Source organism: Nannospalax galili, unplaced genomic scaffold (assembly GCF_000622305.1).
Source record: "Nannospalax galili isolate Female #2095 unplaced genomic scaffold, S.galili_v1.0 scaffold612, whole genome shotgun sequence".
NCBI lineage: Eukaryota > Metazoa > Chordata > Mammalia > Rodentia > Spalacidae > Nannospalax > Nannospalax galili.
In genome coordinates, this window is record NW_008333388.1 from 3,616,988 (window position 1) to 3,638,480 (window position 21,493).

At 48.7% G+C, this 21,493-nt stretch overlaps 1 protein-coding gene across 1 annotated transcript; it reads left to right on the forward strand.

Annotated features, from left to right (window-relative positions):
- The first annotated feature begins 3,578 nt into the window (after positions 1–3,578).
- Positions 3,579–17,350, forward strand: Clu (clusterin). Its single transcript, XM_008828143.3, has 9 exons — positions 3,579–3,729; positions 6,714–6,844; positions 8,549–8,697; positions 10,049–10,219; positions 10,830–11,241; positions 12,142–12,243; positions 15,444–15,673; positions 16,720–16,895; positions 17,116–17,350. The coding sequence occupies exons 2-9, from the start codon at positions 6,751–6,753 to the stop codon at positions 17,123–17,125; spliced, it is 1,344 nt and encodes a 447-aa protein (XP_008826365.1). The 5' UTR covers positions 3,579–3,729; positions 6,714–6,750; the 3' UTR covers positions 17,126–17,350.
- The last annotated feature ends 4,143 nt before the right edge of the window (positions 17,351–21,493 follow it).

The window sequence follows — 21,493 nt, forward strand, 5'->3', positions numbered from 1 at the left end:
ATGCATAAAATGGCACTTAGGGTACTTCTGCATCGGCTGTGGGCGGCCTTAATCATACATGATTTTATTATCCATGATTTTACCGTGGGCCTGTGATTGACTGAATGCACCCTTTAAGTAATTACAGCCTAGAGAGTGATTCTTAGTCACTCTGCTGGGCCTCATTTCTACTTTGTTTCAGTGATAACTGAGGGGGCCTAGCTGCATGCTGGTTGATGCTGTGCTGGATGGTAGGGCTGTGGGGTGCATGGCAAAAACACCGAGTAGCAAATCAGATGCAAAGACATTTGGGCAGCCAGAGATACTGGGCAAAGCTTAAAGAGATGAGCAGATCAACAGCAAGCTCTTTACCTGCTCCCAGCAGATTCTTCCCCATGACCTCCAAGGAAAGAAATCAGGCTAACAGACACACCCTTGCCCAACACAGCTGCACACGGCCACGAGGGGAGAGAGGGGAGAGATGTGATGAACAGCAACCCCTGCCGACAAACTGACGAAGTCTGTGAATCACCCAGTGACTCAGCATTTAGCTCAAAGCAAATTTAGAGTGTTTTGGACAAGGAAGTGGATGGTCCTATTCTGCTTTGTGTGGTCAGGTCAACTCCCTGACAGCTGCAGGTCCAGAGCTGGCTTCTGGAGTTTCAAGAGGTCAAAGAGCTGGGAAGAGTCTGTAAATAGGGACATACATGGAGCTTCTGGTTTGGGGTCTTTGGTGAAGCACACAGGGTTGCTTTCAATAATCTGAAGGCCTTTGGAGAGATATGAGTTGGGTTTCTCTGTGTGGTTCAGAGGATAGAATTGGGCTTGGGGACAGCCTTTATAGGTGTCAGAATGAGCCTTGGCAAAGATGCCCCAGACATCAGCAGCTTTCTTAAAGAACCCATTGGACATTAGAGAGGTAGCAATATCTCAGGTTGGAGGCATTCAAATAGAAGCAGGACAGAGAAACTCTGTGCAGGGGTGTTGGGGTAAGTGGAGGGAGGGAGACGGTATTGTTTGTGGGCCAAACCTCTTGAAATTTCCTGAGAATATTAAAAATACAGGGCTGAGGTGATGGCTCAGTTGGTAAAGTGCTTGCCGTGTGGGTTTGAGAACCTAAATTCAATCCTTAATACCTATATGAAAAGTGGCCCACATATGTAATCTCAGCGCCACTGGAGAGCTGGTGGAGACACAAGTATCCTGGGAGTCATTGGGCAGCCAGCCTAGACTACTTGGTAAGTTCCATGCCAGTGAGAGACTTGTCTTAAGAGAGAGAGGAAAAAAAAAGGAAGGTGGATGGTACTTGAGACGGGACAGCTGAGGTTATGTCTGCACACACACACAAATACACACACACGTGTGTGCACACATAAATATACACACACAAATCCAGTGGTGCACTCACAATGGTGTTTTCAAATTTTGTACTTTTTTCTTAAAATTTAACCTCCCAAACCTTATTTGCGTAGGAACTGGAGCAGTCCAGTCAAGTAGCCATTCACTATCAGGCTGGTGAACCATGCTATTTTCTTCCAAATCTTATCTTCCGCTCTTTGGATCCTCTCCCTTCAGCTGACTAAGGCAGATCTTGCCTGACCTCCGAAGTACAATTCTTACAAACAGAACTATTGTAATCTATGCCTCCTATATTCAGTGGTGAGGGAGCTACAGAACAGAAAATTTACAAGGGAGTTTCCACGGAAATGTAGCTGTTACTGATAATTCAACTTTTTTTTTTTTAAAAAAAAAAGGAAAACAAGCTTCTTGTGGAGAGATATTGCTCCATGTTCCTGCTGATTTTTTTTTTCTTCTGAGCTGGCTATTTTCTCAAACTTGGCATTCTATCAGGTTAGGTTGAAGGAAGCCTTAGAAAAGACACATTTCAGATCCATCCTCATCCAGACGGAAGAAACTGAGGCCTGAGGGCAGCGTGATTGGTCTATGGGCACTCCGGGCACAGCTGGGATTTTGGCCATTGCCCAGCTTCTTTCTAGGCCTAGAAACTTCCTGAAGGCTGCCTTTTGGGAAAGGACTGGATCCTGGTAGCCCCTGGGCTTTGGGTAGAAGGAAACTGGGCCTCATGGCTGTACCTTTATAGGCATGAAGGAGAAACTAAGCCTGACCACACATCTTGCTTTCAGGTATCCCTCTCTTTCACATAGTCTTCAAGGCCTGCTACTGGGAACCAGCTGCCTGCACCTGCTTGGTCACCTGTCTCCACAGCAACTCAAAGAGCAGCACCAGCCCCTTGCCTTGTCCCCTGACAGGCCAGTGTTCTAGGGTTCAGAGAGGGAAACTTGGCTTCTTTCTCAAGAAGGAACAGAAAGGCAGGGGCTTCCAGGCTTTCCTTTCCCTGCCAGAGGTGCAACAGATGTCACTGCTCTCAGCAGAAGACAGCTGGGGCTTCTCAACCCAGCTGGACACAGATCCAGCCGCTTATTCAACAGGGCAAAACTTCCAAGAGGTCCCTTTTCAGAAACACTGTGAATGCCACGTCTGAGACAGCATGTTTTTTAAAAAAGGATTTTATGGGTCTGGAGAGATGGCTCAGTGGTTAAGACCACTGGCTGCTCTTGCAGAGAACCCAGGTTTAATTCCCAGCACCCACATGGCAGCTAACAATGTTCCATAACTCCAGTTCCAGGGGATCCAACGCCCCCTTTTGACCTCTGTTGGCACTGCATGACATGGGTTCACTTACATACATGCAGGCAATACATTCATATAAAATAAAAAAAATACTAAATAAAATATTTTAAAAGGTTTTTATTAGCATATATTAATTATATATAATTAGTTTAATCATGACATTTTCAAATATGTATACAATGTATTTTGATCACGTTCACCCCATTACCCTCTCCTGTCCCCTTCCCTCTCAGGTAGTTCCCTTCTCTTTCCAGCTAGTTCCCCCTGCCCCCATCAATTTCATTAGGGTTGCTTATAGGAATGTGAGTGGTTGGGTCCTTACTGAACACCCATCTCACCCATCAGTAAGTACAGAGAAAATATGACAGTGTACTTTAATTGTGAGGTTCCTGGGTCCAGTGCCATCCTTTCTGCCTGATCTCAAGCGCACCGCGACAATTTTTAAGCTCTCTGGGTCTCAGAGCCAGGGGAGGCCTTTGGGAGTCCCCCAGGGTACACTTAGCTCATTGTTTGTTTCTTTCTGGCCCAGCCTATCCATCTGCCAGCGGCGACCAGCCCAGCGTGCTGTTTAAGTAGCCCGGCATTTCAAAACTTCATGCATACTCTCTCCTAGCACAATGCCCGGCTCACCCTCACCCTATTCAAATGGGACAAGAGAAACCGAGCGTTTTGATGTGAACGCTGACTCTTCAATAGGGCGGGGGTCAGGGGTGAACTCCTGAGGCTGTACTACAGTAGTGGAGTTGAGGGGTTCCCAAGTTTTCTTACTGGGGCACGATACCCCACTGTGAGGCCCTCGTTAGCCCGCGGGGACCAAAGCAATCACAGATCTAGGATACCCCTGAGATCGGCGCGGCCTTTAGCGGTGCCCGTGCGCCCCCCGGTGCTACCTGCAGGGTGTTGCACCCACGCCCCCACCTCCGGGCTTCCAGAAAGCTCCCGGTGTATTCCCCGGCATTCTCTGGGCGTGAGTCACGCAGGTTTGCAGCCAGCCCCAAAGGGGGTGTACGCGAGCCGAGCGGTATAAATAGGGCGCCTCACTGTGCTCACCACCCCGCATCGCCAGGAGGAGCGCACGGGAGGCTGCACCACCGACCGGTGAGAGGTCCCCATCTTTCATACCCCTGCGCAGAAACCTCACCGGGAGGGATGGGCGGGCAGGTGGGGAGGAATGACGCAGCCTTGGGGAGCCCCATCCCCGGGTGGCTGAGGCAGAGGCCTTATACTGGGGCACTGGGCGCAGCCTGAATCTCGAGTCTCCGTGCTCATTAACTCCAATCAATCACAGTTTTATGACTTAAATTGACCGGGTGTAAAGGTCTTCTTTTTTGAAAAACACAGGGAAACTGAGGTTTGGAGCCTGATGCGCACTGCGGAGGCACGGGGGTACGAGCGGCTGGCGCAGGGCCTCTCCGCAGCGCTCGGCTGCGAGGTGGGGATCTCTGCCTGGTGGCTGGAGCCCTGCGCGCCTGAGTCATCTTGTTTGCGCCTCCCTTCCAGCTCCAGGGAAAGCGCATTGTAAATAAGATGTTGTGTAAATTTAAGTACATCCTGCAACCGCCCTAATCCATCTTACTCTGACTCCAGTGTACTTAATCCATTAGAGACAAGCTTTGTCAGGACCCAGAAGGCTGATCCCATCCGATTATTTTATAGATGCTGAGTCCCCCTGCTGCCCCAGCTGGCCTGGAACTCACTATGTAGACCTCGATCTTACAGAAATCAGCCCGCCTCTGACTCCTGGGATTAAAGGCATGTGCCACCAAGCCCGGCTAGTTTTTAAAGGGAGAAGTTAGGAATTTAAAGAGTGTGCAGATTCTATAATAGATGCTCGCGAAAGCACAGCTTAGGGCTCAACCTTGTGAGGAAAATAAACTGCAAATGCAGCCACAGGTCTTTTAAAGGGTCTGTTTTATAAGAACACATGGAGAAAAGGAAGGAAATAGAGACGGAAGAGGTTGCAGCGTGGTACCTGGGACGGTGGTCCTTGGCCCCAGTGGCCACTTAGGGCATTTGGCAGCCAGAGCTAGGCCAAACCTCCACATGAGGAGGGGAAGTCCGACGGCAATGTGGAGAGAGGGCACCAGGCTGGGCAGCTTGTCCTTGGACCAGCACCACCTTGGCACCTTTGAGCTTGTGAGGCCAGCAGGTTCGAAGGTTCGGGCCTGGCTGGAGTCAGCATCATCACCAGATTTTGGGGAATTCTTAAGAGCTTCACAAAGTAGAGGCTGATTTCTTTGAGGCCTATACCAGGTCCGTTTTACAGACAAAGAAACTAAGGTTCAGAGATTAAGTCTCTTGGTATCAAGGAAAGAACACTAATCTGAAGGGCTGGAGATGGCTCAGAGGTTACGAGTGCTGGTTGCTCTGTAGAAGACTAGGTTCTGTTCCCAGCACTCATGTTAGGTGGCTCACAACCACTTGTAATTCCAGGGGCTCTGGCATCCTCTTCTGATCCCTCCTCCCCAGCCCTCACACACATGAGCATACCCCCCATACATACACGTAAATAAAAATAAAAATAAAAAAGAATACTAATCTGAGATTTGGGAGGGCTGGGCCCTGATGCTAGGGTGGCCACCATCTTACAGTGGGTCTTGGGAGCCCTGCCCTGTCCCTGTGCTTTGGACTCCCTCTGGAAATGGAGAAGTTGAGTGGGAGATCCTATAACAGATGCTTGTGAGAGCACACTTTCCTCATATGGAAGCTTGATGTTGATAGCTTCTGGTGACAGGCCCCAGGCCCGCTGCAGCTCATCTTGACCCGCCCTCCCTCCCACAGTCAGTGGTCTGACTTGGCGGCCCTGACCCCACTTCTTCAAGACTCAATTCTGTCCTCTGGTCAGAACCCATTTCCAAGGATATGGAGTAGATTTCCCAAAAGTAATTGTGGTTGGGGCTTCTGCCCTGCCTGCAGGTATTTCTGTGACTTCATCTCTGATTGCACAGAGGGGCTGTCCCTGTCAGAGGCATGCTAGGCCTTGGTGAGTAGTTGGGAGGCCCATGGGATCAGTGCCTTCCTGGTGGATCTGAATTCAGGCTTGTCTAGCCACCCACCCATCACCAGGAAAGTGCCGTTCTCTCCTCCCACATAGCGCCTTTGTGCTGTGTGCCTAATTATGCCCCAGCAGAGGCCTTTCTTATTAATGATCTACCCGGTTTTCAGATGGAGCTGCCCAGCTGAGAGCAGGTTTTAGATATGAGCCATTTCAGGAAGGAGAGCCCACCCTTTCCCTGTTTCTGTGGTTGTAGGAAGTTAGTGAGCCCAAATAAGTGGTTCTGGGTAGGCTTGGGGGTGCAGGGGTGTCTGCTTTATGCAGCCAGTCCAGCTTCTGGGAAAGGATCCATTGTGTAATACAAGGGCTGCGGCCTGTGTTCTCTGGCTCAGGGCAGCCAGCCCAGTGGTGGCAGGGCCACCTTGGCAGGGCATGCTGGGTGTAGGTTTAGAGGGAATAAGCATGTGAAAGGGGCTTGGCAAAGGCAATGGTCCTGTCCTTCTGAAGGGGCTTTCGTGGAAGCTCACTTTTAATCTCTGGCTTTGCCCTTACCTTGCAAAGCACACTCACTCAGATAGCCCTGGGGTTCTCAGGAGGGCGTGGGGTTGTAACTGGTTGGTAATGTCTTCCGTGGATGAGAGTTCAGTCCCACTGCAATGGGACAGGGATGAATGCGTGGTCCAAAAGAGGTGCCTTCAGTATTTGGTATGCTGGATGTGCTTTGGAGACAAGGAGTTCTGGACACAGGAGGCTCATGTGTCCTGCCTAGGCAGTCAGAGTTCTTATAGCAAGAAAGGGACTTGGCTTGGAGCCTGGCTCTTCCAACTCTGGGATCCTCTGGGATCTTCTATGCAGCTAAGCTATGGTTCCTCCCAGTGCCTCTGCCTTTATTTTCTTTTGAAGGTGTCAAAGTTATTACCTTTCCTCCCTCATTCCTCAGGAGTAAACTGGAGTAGTGCCTGCTGAGGGACAGATGAGAGCCACACATTCCCAGCCTACCCCCTTTCCCCGGAAACTGTGGCAGGCTGCAGGAAACCTGTAAGCTGCCCTGCTGTTACCATGACATTTTCCTGTTCTCTCCCAACAGAGCGTGCTAGGACTCCAGACTCAGAGGAGGCAGCACCATGAAGATTCTCCTGCTGTGCGTGGGCCTGCTGCTGACCTGGGAGGATGGCGGGGTCCTGGGAGAGCAGCTGGTCTCCGACAACGAGCTCGAGGGCAAGTAGACCAAGCGTGTGGTCCCTCAGCTGGAGGTAGTAAGGCCCAGGGCAGGGCCACATGTCCAAGCTCAGTCCCCAAGTGCTGAAGGCTGTTTTCATCTTGTGCCCTGGGTCTGTTGCTGTCCCTGTTCTTTCCAAGTCTCTGAGCCCTGGCTCCCTGCTGTTCTTTGTGGTCAGGTGACTTCTACATGTCCCAAGGCCCTCTGGCTGCTGCATTTCACTCATCTGTTCCTTCCTGGTCCCCTCACCTGGCTCTCTTGCCTTCTCTTAAAGCTGTGCCTGGACCATTTGAAACTTTGTCAGTCTCTCCTTTGTGGGGACATCCAGAGCTCTTGCCCATGTGTCCCTTACCTGTCCTTCTAGAAACTTGGTTCCACCAGGTTCCTTCTCAAGGAAGGTAAGTACAGTGCCCCACGGAGTACTTATCTGAGAGTCCCTCTTCAAGAGCTTCCTGGAAATCTGCCCTCCCTCCTTCCGTCTGTCCTTGTCCTTTCCTTCTGTCTTCTTCCCTCCCAACCTCCTTGCTCATAACTGACCCATTCTGTGGGCTCTTCATTAAAGACCCGGATGTTTGCATCAGGCCCGAGTGTGACTCTGCCCTCTACTCTCTCTAGCTATAACCTGGGGGCAGTTCTCTTGATTTCATCGCACTGCTTCTTCCCCACCCCAGCTTTACTGAGAAATCAAAATGATAAATTGTGGACTACAACCTGATGCTTTGATAGTGGTGTGCATTGTGAAACGATTCTCACTGTCAAGCCCTTGGCATATCCAGCACCTCACGTAGTCACCTCAACTTTTGTAGTTCGAATGTTCAGAATGTATTCTCTAATTACACTGCAAGTACAGAACACAATATTATTAGCTATGAGCGTCATTTGTACCACTGACCTCCAGGCCTGCATAGTTGAAATCTCCCCCACCCCAGTTCTTTTCCTCATTGGATGGGTGTAGCTGTTAAAGTGCACATGAAGTGTGGGGCATGGTGCTTGGCATAGGATAAATACCGGGTAAATGGTTCTTCCGTGACATGATGTGTCATTGCCTCCGTCACCTGCTGCTGTGCCTTGCTTACAGTCTCCAGAGTGAATGAGCTATTCATTTATCTTCCTGTTTCCATGGTGAACGGTGCCATTTCATTCAACTTCCTGTCTTTACCACCTGGCACTGTACATTGGAACAAAGATGTGCAAAGGTTGAATTAAGCTGAGCTCTAGAAAGATCATTATCTAAATGAATAGAAATTTGTTATATTTTGATGCCTAAGAAGGTACCCATCACTTTTTTCCCTCTTTTCCTTGAAAGTCCCTTTGTGGCCGCTGTCTCCCCAGGTGGCATGGTGGAGGTCAGACATAGCACTGGGCTCCCTCTCCTTCTCCAGGCTGTGCCTGTCGTTTGTGTTTCTGAGCCGTAGGGTGGAGTCCATGAGCTGTGTGATGAGGCAAAGGGGCAAGACAGGTGCCATGTGGTCTGCTGCCTGCTGGGATGGTGGTGATGGTACCCCAGCTCAACAGCCACCACCCATGGGATGTGGTGATGGTACCCCAGCTTGACAGCCGCCACCCATGGGATGTGGTGATGGTACTCCAGCTCAACAGCCACCATCCATCAGAGCACACTTTCTGACGTTCCAGCTGGCCGCAGGGCTATCTCCTGGTGCCTCTCTTCCTCTCCCCTCATCCTGCCTTCCTTCTTCTTGCAGAAATGTCCACCCAGGGGAGTAAGTACATTAATAAGGAAATTCAAAATGCTGTCCAGGGGGTGAAACAGATAAAGACTCTAATAGAGAAAACAAATGCAGAGCGCAAGTCCCTGCTCAACGTTTTAGAGGAGGCCAAAAAGAAGAAAGAGGTAAGGCTGAGGGATGGCTGGACCCTAGCCCTCCCTGCTGGGAGGGGAGGGAGGCAGGTGTCTTGCTGGGTTGCCATGGTGACCCTTAGTGCAGTCCTTGCAGGACTGTCAGCTGATGCTGGAGCTGTGCAGAAGGAACAGGGAAAGCATATTTACTTGTGAAAGCCTTAGGGGCGAGTTCTTGGATCTGGTTGCCTTATAAGCCTGGCCCAGGGCCTGAAGCCCAGATTCATTTCAATAGATTTTTCTAAACCCTGCTCTGGATAGGGGTGGCAGGACTCAGGAGGGGAGATCATTGCAACATCTGAGCTATTTTTTTTTTTTTTTTTTACTATTCTTTTCTTCTACCACTCACCCATAATAGAATAGCTGTATTCAAAATTATTTTTAACATGAAAGTGCTTAGTGTGATATTTAAAAATTAACGTGAAATCCTTGTACTCTTTCCTTTGGATATACAGTCATCACCCTTTATCCACCGAAGACATTTTCAAGACCCTTAGTGAATGCCTCCAGCCATGCGTAGTATGAAGCCCTAAATATTACATTTTGTCCTATATATGCATACCTATCAAGGATAGAGTTCAATTTATAAATCACATACAGTAAGATCGAACCATCATAATAAGAACAATTATATCAATATGCGGTAGTGAAGGTTGTACAGATATAGTTCCTCTTGCTCTCAAATGTCTTAATTCCTCACAGCCTGACAATTTATATTTTTAGACTGTGGTTGACCAGAGAGCTGAGGCCACCGATAAGGGGGTGTTGCTGTGTTCATTTGTTTAACCTGTCCTCTACATTTGAGCCTCTAAGTTGATTCTGATGCATACATACATATCACATCAGAATATATACATGTAGCTACACATATGTACATTTGCTATATATATATATATATATATATACACACACACACATTTGCTATAAACTAACACAATTACTTTTAGGCAGAGGATTTAAAAAATTTATTTTGGCAGTCCTTTGAGTCAATTACTGGGTCAGAGGCCCGGCTTACAATAGAAACAGGAGAATGGCCTCCTCTGGAAGATGAGAACAGGAAGTGAGGTGTAAGGGGGTGGCTGGATCCTGTGGGAGACACTGTCAAAGCAGTGAGTCAGAGAGATCAGGGAAGACTTGGGGACCAGCTGGGCCTTGAAGGATGAGAGGATGCTGAGAGCTGGGAGGGGGAGAGCACTACAGATAGGTGACAGGGAAGTCGTGGACAGGAGCAGGGGCGGGCAGTGAGCATACTGCACAGACCTGGGAGGCCTGTGGGGCTGGAGGGCCTACGAGGGGAGAAACCAGGGTCTCTGCGTGGCTCACCTCACCTTGTGTCTTCTTGAAGGATGCCCTGGATGAGACCAGGGATTCTGAAATGAAGCTGAAGGCTTACCCCGAAGTGTGCAACGAGACCATGATGGCCCTCTGGGAAGAGTGTAAGCCCTGCCTGAAGCAGACATGCATGAAGTTCTATGCACGAGTCTGCAGAAGCGGCTCAGGCCTGGTTGGCCGCCAGGTAAAAAGGGGTTGTGTGTGTGGTCTGAGCTCTGCGTGGGGAATGTGGGGAACGGATGATCTGTGCTTCACTCCACACACTGGATGCGACTGATTAGTACTGGCTGCCTATATGCCCTTCTTGCACCATGGTCAATTGGTGATGTCTGCCACGAGTGCAGACATAAGCAATCATCGCAAGTATGCAAGTCAGTAGAAGACCTTTAGTGATTAGCCGGATAACATAGCAAGTGACCTTGTGGTATGACAGAACCCTGCGCCCATTTAGGCAGAAAGATTTAAGAATTTTTAGTGTATTAACATTGATTCTGCCCCTACCTGTGAGCTTCACTTAGTTGGGACTCAGTAAAATTTGCTGTTTCCTAAAGGCTGAGCAGTTAAGTAGGGGTGGCTTTCCTCAGTAGCTGACTTCTCTAAAGTGATAGGACTTGTGAGTCTCACAGTGGAAGGTAGATGGAGGAGCACTAGCCTGACAGGATACTAGGAAGCAGTCCAGTGGGGACTCTGGTCACCTGCAGTGTGGCTGTGCTGTAAGAGAAAACTAGTCCCTCAGGAACGCTGGAGGCCATGGCTGGGGTGCGTGCCTCCTTACCGTGCTGTTCTTGTCACAGCTGGAGGAGTTCCTGAACCAGAGCTCACCCTTCTACTTCTGGATGAACGGCGACCGCATTGACTCCCTGCTGGAGAGCGACCGGCAGCAGAGCCATGTCCTCGATGCCATGCAGGACAGCTTCACCCGAGCATCCAGCATCATGGACACACTCTTCCAGGACCGGTTCTTCACCCATGAGCCCCAAGACACCCACTTCTTCCCACCCCTTGGCTTTCCCCACAGGAGGTCTCACTTCCTCTACCCCAAGTCCCGTTTGGTCCGCAGCCTCTTGCCTTTCTCCCACTACGGGCCCCTGAGTTTCCACAACATGTTCCAGCCTTTCTTTGAGATGATACACCAGGCTCAACAGGCCATGGATGCTCCATTTCACAGCTCAGCCTTCCAGTTCCCAGACACAGATTTCTTAAGAGGTCAGAAGGAGGTGCTTTTCTTTCCAAGAAGGGATGGGAACCCATCAGATGCTAGGATTCTGCTGGGGCTTAGAGTGTGTCATTTCTATGTCCCCTAAGGGTGGTATTCTCTCCATTTACAGAAGAAAGGAGCTAAGCGATGGGTGAACCAATGCATCTGAAGTTTTACAGTTGACAAAGCATGGTCTAACTCTGCAGGGATTGGACCCTGTACAGTCAGGATTTGACTCTGGCTGCTTCTCCTATGGACTCATAGTCTTTTTTTTTTTCCCTTGGGAATTCGGAGGATATGATGTGGGAGACCTGCCTTTCTAGGCAGTGAACTGTCATAGCCTTAAAGAAGGTGTTCACAGCCATGACCTTAGTGTGCAATGTCTGAAAGAATGAAATGTAACATGGATGTGACTCAGTATCTGAGGAGTGATTCTCCTCATCAATGCTTTGTCAGCACCATGCCCTATGTGGTATGGTTTGTACTGGAAACATGGGTGGACCTGGCACCAAATACAAACCTCTTACAGCTCCAGTGTATAAGGAGCTCTGTGTTGTCAGGACATACTCCTGCTTTCTGGGGTTTGCTGGCCAACTAAGGAGAGCCTCAAGTCAAGAATTCAGAACAAAGCGGGCTTCGATGCCAGAGGGCACAGAGCTGAGGGAATGTGACAGGAGAGGTCTCCTCAGATAGAGATGGTGGAGGGGGATCTGTACCTGTTGAACAGCCAGAGGCATGTCTTCAAGGAGCCACAGGGAAAGCCCATGTCTGGAGGGAAACAACCAAGTTGAAACTGGCCCCGACCACAGAGTTGAGTGGAGGTGTGAAGGTGTCACCACCAGAGGGGCCACTTCTGACATGCTGAATGACTCAGTCTGCCTCTTTCTCCCCTCATACATGTCCAAAAGGTGATGATGACCGTGCTGTGTGCAAGGAGATTCGCCACAACTCTACTGGGTGTCTGAAGATGAAGGGCCAGTGTGATAAATGCCAAGAGATCTTGTCTGTGGGTGAGTTGGGGACCAGTCTGCAAGCCGCCCCTGTGTCCTTGGCTTGTCTGTGACTCGCCAGTTCTGCCCTTACCCAGAGACCAGCTTTGTGCCTCTGAGCTGTGGTCCCCAGGAAAGTCCTCACCCTGGTGTGGTCTGAGTTCCTCATGTATATGTTGGGTTTTCATGGATAGTATTTTGGTGCTGGGATAGGACTCAGTGCTCAGTGCATACTAGGAAGTGTTCTACCACTGCACTAGCCCCCTAGCACCTGAAATCAGGTGCTAATTCAAGTTATTCCTTAGGTCAGTGAGTTATATCCAAAGGGCCTAACATCCCGGATGTCCCATGGTAAACTGGCAGTCCTCAGTGGGCATCACCCTTATAGCTGACTATAGTCCCCAGTGATCCACAACTGATTCCCCCTGGTTATTCTGTTCCCAGTGCCAAGCACAGTAGAGCTGTTGTTTTTCACTGTTGATTATGAAATCTTAGACAGTGTGCATTTTGTTTAACAAGCCTTCACCACGTGCCAGGTACTGTTGTAAACAATCCACAGGTATTTACTCATCCCTCAGGATGACCTTGTGTGCTGGGTACAGTTCTTATCCCATCTCTCAGAGGAGGAAGCTTGGGTTGCAGAAAGACCGAGTGATTTAGATTACCAGGCCTCCCACTCCAGCAAGCTTGTGAAGACACTCTGGAGTCTTTTCCTGGGGACCCTGCACTTTGTCCTTGTGGCAGTGGTCCCTGGCATTCTGGAAAAGTTCCTGTGGGATTAGTCTCTGAGAAGAGGAATTACTTCCCTTCATCAGTTCCCCATGGAAACTGGGCTTGGTGGTACAGGCCTGTAATTCTAGCACATGAGAGGCTGAGGTAGGAGGGTGGTGAGTTCAAGACTAGTCTGGCCTACATAGTGAGACTTTGTCTCAAATAAAATAGGAAACACAAACAACAACAAAAGCAAAACTGTTCCCCGCAGTCTTGTCAGATCTGTCTATCAATCACATTCCCCTTCTTTGAGTCCATAGTCTATGGTTGCTCCTGGTATACAGCCATCCTTGCTCAGATCAGTAAGAGTTAACCTCCCTTCTTGTAGATAGTGAGTAGATCGATCTGTGGCTTTGCTGTTACTTAATACCTGTGGTTGGTCATCACCAGCCTTCAGAGCCTGGTTAAATATTCCTAGCCTCATTCCTGTGACTTTAGAAGCCCATGCAAACTAAACACAAGTACTTTCAAAGGCTATGGCATGAAGTTATAGTAAAGAACAGGACCACACCTGTGGCCTTTGTCCATGAAAATATCAGAATAGTGTAAAAGTGGGCTGGAGAGATGGCCCAGTGCTTAAGAGCACTGACTGTTCTTGCAGAAGACCTGGGTTCAAATCCCAGCACAGCACCTGCATAGAGGCTAACAACCATCTGTAACTCCAGCTCCAGGGGACCTGATGCCTCCTTCTGTCCTCTTCGAGCATTGCACAACATGGGCACACTTATATGAAGGCATAGCACTCATACAAAATAAATAAATAAATAAATCTTAAAAAATTAAAAAGAATAGTATAAATGCCTGGAGAGCCTGACCATGGGAAAGCCAGTTGCCTTAGGGGCCTAGACTGAACCTCTCACATCAGACTTAGTGATCATAGTTCACACATCACCCTCTCTGTCACTCATTACCTATTGTTTAAGATGCTTGCAGTTATATGTGCCCCCTCTGTCAGAGAACTCTAGCCTGGGCTATCTCACTTTCAGCCCTGTGGGACTGACCTTGGCACTTTGTAGGATCTTTAGCAACATCTCTGGCCTCGACCTGCCAGATGCCAAGAGCAATGCTTCCTCCACTGTGACAATCAAAAATGTCCTCAGAACTCCCTGAATGTTCCCCTGTGGGCAATATGGCCCCAGGTTGAGAACTACTATTCTAGACTGTCTGGGCTGGCAATGACTTTTCTTTGATTTTCTTATTTCTTGGGATGAGTGTCAGGTTATCCGTTACAGATTTTCTCCCAATCTGACTTCTTGTCTCTGCTCTCATTTCTTGACTCACATAAGGTTTTATCTTATTTTAGCAGAAATGACTGCAGTTACCACAGGCATTCCACAAAGCTGTCCTTTCCTCTGATGTACTTAGTTTTGACGTAGCTCCTCTTGGATATTAAAAAAAAAAAATCACAATTTACGAGGAGCAAAAATTGGTTTTGAGAGAATATAGACACCTTCCAGACCTCGTAAATCTGACAAGCTGCAGTGCATTTGAGGATGGAAAGGAAAAATGGCAGTTTTCCTGCTCCATCCATGAGCTCTCTGGACAGCTGGGGATGGACAGGGCAGGCAAGGACTGATCCCCAGCCACCGGGCAGTTGTACTTTGTGATCTGGAGCCCTGGCTAGCTCTTTTGCTGCTGGGGTTCAGGGGACCAGAATTGCCACCACCTCTGCAAATATGCTCAAAAGACAAGGTTGGCGAATGTCCTAGAACCATAGGCTCAGAGTAGGTGGAGCCCAAGTTGAGGAGCTGGAGACTTGACTTGTATTCAATCTCCGCTCCACAGATGATTTCTTCTATGGATTTCGGGAAGTTTCCTACATCTGGGAACCTGTTTGATTACTGATAAAATAGGAGTGTCGGTGCTCAAGTCAAAATCAAGCATAGTTTTAGAGAAAAGGACACCTGGAGCACCCGATGTGTGTCTGGTACACAGTAGGTACCACATAAATGAACAATGCTTCTCTGCTCAGGAACACCAGGTTCACAGTAGGTATCACATCCATGAGTAATGGTCTTGCTCTCTGTGTAGCATCTGGTACACAGAAGGTTCCTCTTCTTTGGAAATGATTCCTGGGAATAACTAAGGCAGTGAGAGAGAGCAGCTCTAGGTCTGAGAACATGGAGTAGTTGATATCCAGGGTCGTTGGAGTGTGGTTGGTATGGCTTCTATGTCACGAAGGATAGACGGACCTGCCACCCAAAGATAAGTCAGTCAGATGACTCACACACAGCTTAGTTCAGCTGACTTCATTTCCAGAGCACAAAGAGGCAGAACCTTGATTTACATTTGGAAGGAGCTAGTTTGCTGGGAACCACACTGGCATGTGGACCTCCACGTAGGGTATCGCTGCTTTGGGTTCCGGCTGCAGGAGCCATTTTCCATTGGCCTTTCATCCTCCTTTAACTTTCCCTTCCTGCTTCTGCCTCTGTTTTACCTTCTCTGGGCAGACTGTTCGACCAACAACCCTGCCCAGGCTCACCTTCGGCAGGAGCTCAACGACTCCCTCCTGGTGGCTGAGAGGTTGACCCAGCATTACAACGAGCTGCTTCAGTCCTATCAGAGGAAGATGTTCAACACCTCGTCCCTGCTGGAGCAGCTCAATGAGCAGTTCAACTGGGTGTCCCAGCTGGCTAACCTCACTCAGGGTGAAGACCAGTACTACCTGCGGGTCTCCACGGTGAGCTGGGTCCCAGCAGCACACTGATGCTAGGGGCCCGTGGTGTGATCTAGAGATGACATATGCCTCCCAGAGGTGCAGTGGAACAAAGGAACCACACAGGAGCAATTATGATTTTTGACTGGGTGTTTATCATGTGGCTGGAAATAGGAAAACCATACACATATTAAAACATTGAAATATCTTCACCCACTGAGGTCAAATATCCAAAATGAGGAAAGTTGAGACATTCTACAGCTTGTCTAAGGATGGGCAGCTTGGGGGTTGGAGAGATGGCTCAGTGGTTAAGAGCACTGGCTGCTCTTCCAGAGGACCTGCGGTTTGGTTCCCAGCACACACATGGTGGCTAACAACCATTTGTAACCCTTGTTCTAGGGGGATTTTTGTTCTCTTCTGGCCTCGGTGGGCGTTACGTGACATGAGTGAACTAACATACATACAGGAAAAACACTCATACACATAAAACAAAAAAATACTAAACAAAAAGGAATGTGCATCTTGGAGCAATTCCCTTGAGTCATTGACCTGTTTGCCAGGCTGCAAAGCTTGGACTCTCTCAAAGCTGCTTTCCTGCCCTGCACCATGCTGAATGGCATATGAATTAGGTTATTGTTGTCTGCCAGTGAGAACCAGTTTTCTTTAGTGACAGGAGCCCTGTACCCCTGCTTTGAACTACAGCGTGGCCAGCATTGGTGCAAAGAAAACATTTGGGCTATGTATGATGGGGTATACCTGCAATCCTAGCATTGATGAATTGTGAGGGTGGGGTGTTGGAGGCCATCCTGGCTACATAGTGAGACCCTATCTCAGACAAAACAAAAAAGAACCAAGAAAATAAGAAAACATTTGAAAATCACTCTTACTTTCTGGAGCACCTGCTAAGCTGACCATTTTTAAATAGCATTTGCCCCTTTAAATTGTGGAGTTTGCTTTGCATTCTCTAGATCAGTAATAAGTAACGCATCAGCCGTCCTGATGAACTTCCATGTCCTTTGTTGCAGAAGGCCAGCACTGTAGCCACAAAACTCTTCCCTTTTTCTGCCCAGGTGACGACCCATTCTTCTGACTCAGACACCCCCTCCCGTGTCACTGAGGTGGTTGTGAAGCTGTTTGACTCTGACCCCATCACAGTGGTGATCCCAGAAGAAGTCTCCAGGGACAACCCTAAATTCATGGACACAGTGGCAGAGAAGGCGCTGCAGGAATACCGCAGGAAGACCCGGTAAGCAGGCCCGTCTGTGACCCGGAGGGGCTGGTAAGTCCCCAGGAGTCCAGACAAGGACTATGTGGGTCATCTATGGCCAGATCCCAAGTGTGAGCCAGGAAACCCCCGGGAATTTTATTTTCTTCCCTTTGGGAATGTTTTCCCTTCATGATAAGAATGTAGGTGTCAGTGGCTGTTTCTTGACCCCCCTTCCCATCCCCTCCTGTTCTTTCTTCAGAGTGGAATGAGACGTGGCATTGCTTTTTCATATGTGGGAGCCTCAGAGTGCAGCTGACTCCCTGAGGTAGCCCCAGCCCCCACAGAGAGCTCCGCATGTCTCCAAGTGACTAGGCCTCTACCCTACCAGCCTCTCCTTCCTCTGGATTCTGCACATTAATGCCTGCATTTGATGCTCCTGGGAGGGCCTGCTTCTCCATGCAACTAATTCAATAAAGCTGCCTAAAACCTGCGTACTCCCTGGCCTGTTTTCATACTAGATTTCCTATAGTCCACACTCCTTCATTTGCAATGGGGAGGAAAGAAAAAAACAGAGGGCTGGGGAGGTAGCTTGGCTGGTAAAGGCTTGCTGCACAAGCGTGAGGGCCTGGTTTGTTCCACCAAACCCATGTAAAAAGCCAGGCGTGGTGACACATGCCTATAACCTCAGCACTGGGAAGGAGGAAACAGAGAGGATCCCTGGAGCTCACTGGCCAGCCAGCCGAGCCTGATGGTCTTGTGAAAGACCCTGTCTCAAAAACAAAGGTGACAGTGACTGAGGAACGACACCTGAGGTTGATCTCTGGTTTCCACACATCCCTACCTGCCCCCCCCCCATATGAACACTCACTCCACCACACAAAAGAAATAAAAACACAAAAAAGTGGCTGAGATGGTACAGGGCTCATCACACAGTGGAGAGTCAAAGGTAGGGATCACACACAGATGATCAATTTGGAGAGCCTCTGGCTTTTGGAGAGAGGTGTATTCCAACAAGCCACTGAGGTGAATTGCTGTAGCATGAGGCTGTTCCTTCCCATCACAGCACTGTCCATCTAGTCTGACTGGGCTGCGGCAGTCTTCCAAAGGATGCTTTGAAAATCATGGTAAAGAGGGTTGATACTAGGGCACATGGGGTTAACATGTAGTTGATAGTTCCCTTATGGAAACTAGTTGGCAGAAAATGAGGAAGTCATTTAGTTGCAAGAACTCAGGATCCTGGGGGCATCTCCTAGACTGTGGGATCTCTGTCCATACCATCGTCATCTTTTTATTGGACATTTATTTCTCTGTTCAGGAGTTTTGTATTTATTCATTCCCTGCTCAGAAATACAGCTTGCCTCAGTACCCAATTCCACCAGCAGGTGGCGCTTACTAACCATGGTCTGCATCTCCATGGAGCGCATCAAGCTTCTTTATTGTTTTCTAATCGTAGACTTTGTCCATCAGATTTGCTGTAAATGGAAGAATATCACCTGGATGTATCCAAGGTTCGCCACAAAGTCCACATGGACACTCAAAGTCCACATGGACACAAAGTTGAGGATATTCTTAGGTCGCTGCCCCTTTTCTCTTAAGGTACCAATTATCCTGACCATCTGACCAATAAACATCCAAGTCCCAGCTTATGTCTAAAGTTAATATTTTTGTACTTCAGTTAAGGAAATCAGAGGAAACTCAGTACAATTCTCTTAATGTTCTACATGAATTAGAGGAGTTATTTAATGGCTATAATTGTAGATTACATATCACATTGGGACCACTTAGTATGCGTGATCATTTTCTTTTATGACTGGGTTGCTAGATCCTGGCAATCACTATATACAGCATTGAGGCCTTATTCATGCACCCGTTTTAAACTTCATCTGCTAGTGCCTTGCATGGTCAACCCTGCAGTTGACTCTGAGTTTCCCTGGGTCTCTTCTGTCTCCTCTTTCCTCCTGTTCACAGTTTGAGGGTCTTTGGGCAAGTGTTTATTTTCAAAAGACGTTCAAAGTGAGGAACTAGAAAGATCTAGGAAGGACACAAGACCATTTGGGGCGGGGCGGCTGGGAATGTAGCACAGTTAGTAGAGTGCTTGTCAGACTAGAAACAAAAAAAAGTCCATGGCTTTGAGTTCAGTTGCCAATCACTGAGGTGTGGGGACACATTGTGTTATGGTTGGGAACAGTGGATAATGAGGCCCTGGTTTCTGGCTTAGTGGTCTGAGAAGAGAGGCATTTGATGTCTGTCTTCTAGGAGAAGTGGGTAGACACAAGCCTGCCTGTTAGCCCCTACATCTGACCACCATCTGCTGGGCAAGTATACTAAAAAGCAATCTCTTGTGACTTCAAGGTGAAATGACGCTGCAGTTGTGTGGCCACAGCATTGTGCATCTCTAAACTGTGGCTCACCAAAGTCCTCCTGCCATCCCATCAAGTCCCCACAATCACCCTCAGGGCAGGGTTATGTCCTCAACATTACAAAGAAGCAATCTGTAGCTGGGAACTGTCTTGGGGATGGAAAGGCCAGGAGGTAGGAATACCTCCCTCCAGTTCGCCAAGGCCCACAGAGGCTGGTGGAGGAAGCTCAGGGTTGCCCATCCCTCACTGTGAAGAAGCATGGAGAAGGGAGCCGCGCACATGTACATGGTGGCAGGGCAGTGGTTGGCAGATGGGCCAATCTTTGTGGAGCAGGAAGAATTTTGCTTTGGAAGTGAGACTCATCTTCTTAAGCAAATGAAGTATTCTATTAACTGTGGAGGCTTTTGGAAGATACATGGTCTGCTGGAGGTGTCAGCATGTGAGAGCACCAATGAGATAGAACAAAGGGTTTCATATCTGTGCCTCTAGTAAGTTCCCCCTCCACAACAAGCTGACTGTTAGGCTGGGGATGTGGCTCAGTTGGTAGAGTGCTTGTCTAGTGTGGTGGTTTGAATGAAAATGTTCCCCATAGGCTCCAAGTATTTGGACATTTTGTCCCCAGTTGGTGGGCTGTTTTGGGAGGTCTTAGAGGGTGTGGCCATGCTGAAGGAAGCACGTCACTGGGGGCGGGCTTAGAGAGTTCTTAAGCCTTGGTGGATCTTGGAGTCCCTCTCTTGCTTCCTGTGCCTGCTTGAAGATGTGAGAGTTCAGCTTCCGCTCCTCCCCCAGCCACCTCTGCCACCATGCCTCCCTGCCATGATGGACAGACTCTTGTCCCTTTGGAACCATAAGCTAAATAAACTCTTCCTTTTATAAGTTCCCTTAGTCATGGTGCTTCTGTCACAGCAACAGAAAAGTGACCAAGACACCCAGCACGTGGAAGGTCCTGAGTTCCATCCCTAGCACAGCATAAACTGGCTTGGTGCACATGCCTGTAACCACAGCACTGGGGAGGTAAGGACAGGAAGATCAGAAACTCAAGGTCATCCGTCTGCTACATTGCAAGTTTGAGACCAGCCTGGTATATGTGGGACGCTTCCTTAAAACAATGACAAAGCAAAGGAACAAACAAGCTGATTGTTCACAAACAGAGGTCATTGTGAGGGATGCTGACACTGCAGAAACAATGTATTTGAAGTCCTGTAGTAGTAATGCCAGGTCTGGGGACCAAAGGGAATTTGCTGCAGCTTTTAGCTGCTAGGGCTTCCAACTCAGTGTCCTCTGCAGACCTAGCCTTGCCTGGCATTTTCCAGCCACAGTAGAACTTGGCCAATCTAGGGTGCGCAAAGCAGCCCTGGAGACAGTACAGAAAGGACTTGGGTGGTCAGAGTTCAGTCGTAGAATGGTGCTCACCACACCTGCCAGCACAGTGACAAATGGCAGACCGACTGCAGCATACTTACAAGGTTCATAATGAACTCTGTCTCTGAGCTGGTCTCACTCTAACCTGGTTAACCTCTGATCCCAATCTCTTGCTCATATCCTCCCTGACTACAACATTGTTCCGTGGTGGCCGGGCAGAATCAGTCTTTGTGAGGCTGCTCTTGCCCCCAGCACTCTCACTGAGGCTCCAACAGCAGCTCTGACCAGTTCTGGCCCACCCTGAGGGAGATGGGAAGGTTATACATGCGAGAGATGGGCAACATGACCTGCCTGTCTTTACTTCTTGTACTAGCACCCATGACCTTGAACTGGCCCCAGACATTCTCCGTGACCTAGTTGTTGCCTCCAGTCTCTCTGTGTGTCCCTAAGGCACATCACAGGGATGAGGATGACTGGCAGACCACTTCTTCTAGCCCATGTCCATAAGGTATCTCTACATCTTTGCCAGTGACTCTGTATGTGTGAAGCCACAGTAACACAGTGACACCATGCTAGGAAAGGGGGCATTTTCCAGATCAGTAGCCCATATGCCCTCATCAATGAAGGACTATTTTTTGAAACTGTCCCACAATTACCTTGAACACAGCATACTGCTGCCTTACTTTCGGTGTGTAAAGATATCCTGTAAGTATGTGTGTGTGTGTGTGTGTGTGTGTGTGTGTGTGTGTGTGTGTAAACACATGTCAAAATGTAAGACCAGAAAAACACTTGGATGACTCTATTTGGAATTTTGGGGAAATGTCTGGGCCTCTCTTGACCTCTAAAAGGCCCTGTCTCATAGAGAAGACGTCAAGGCAAAGTTGAAGTCAGCATCCCAGACATTTAGCAATCTGC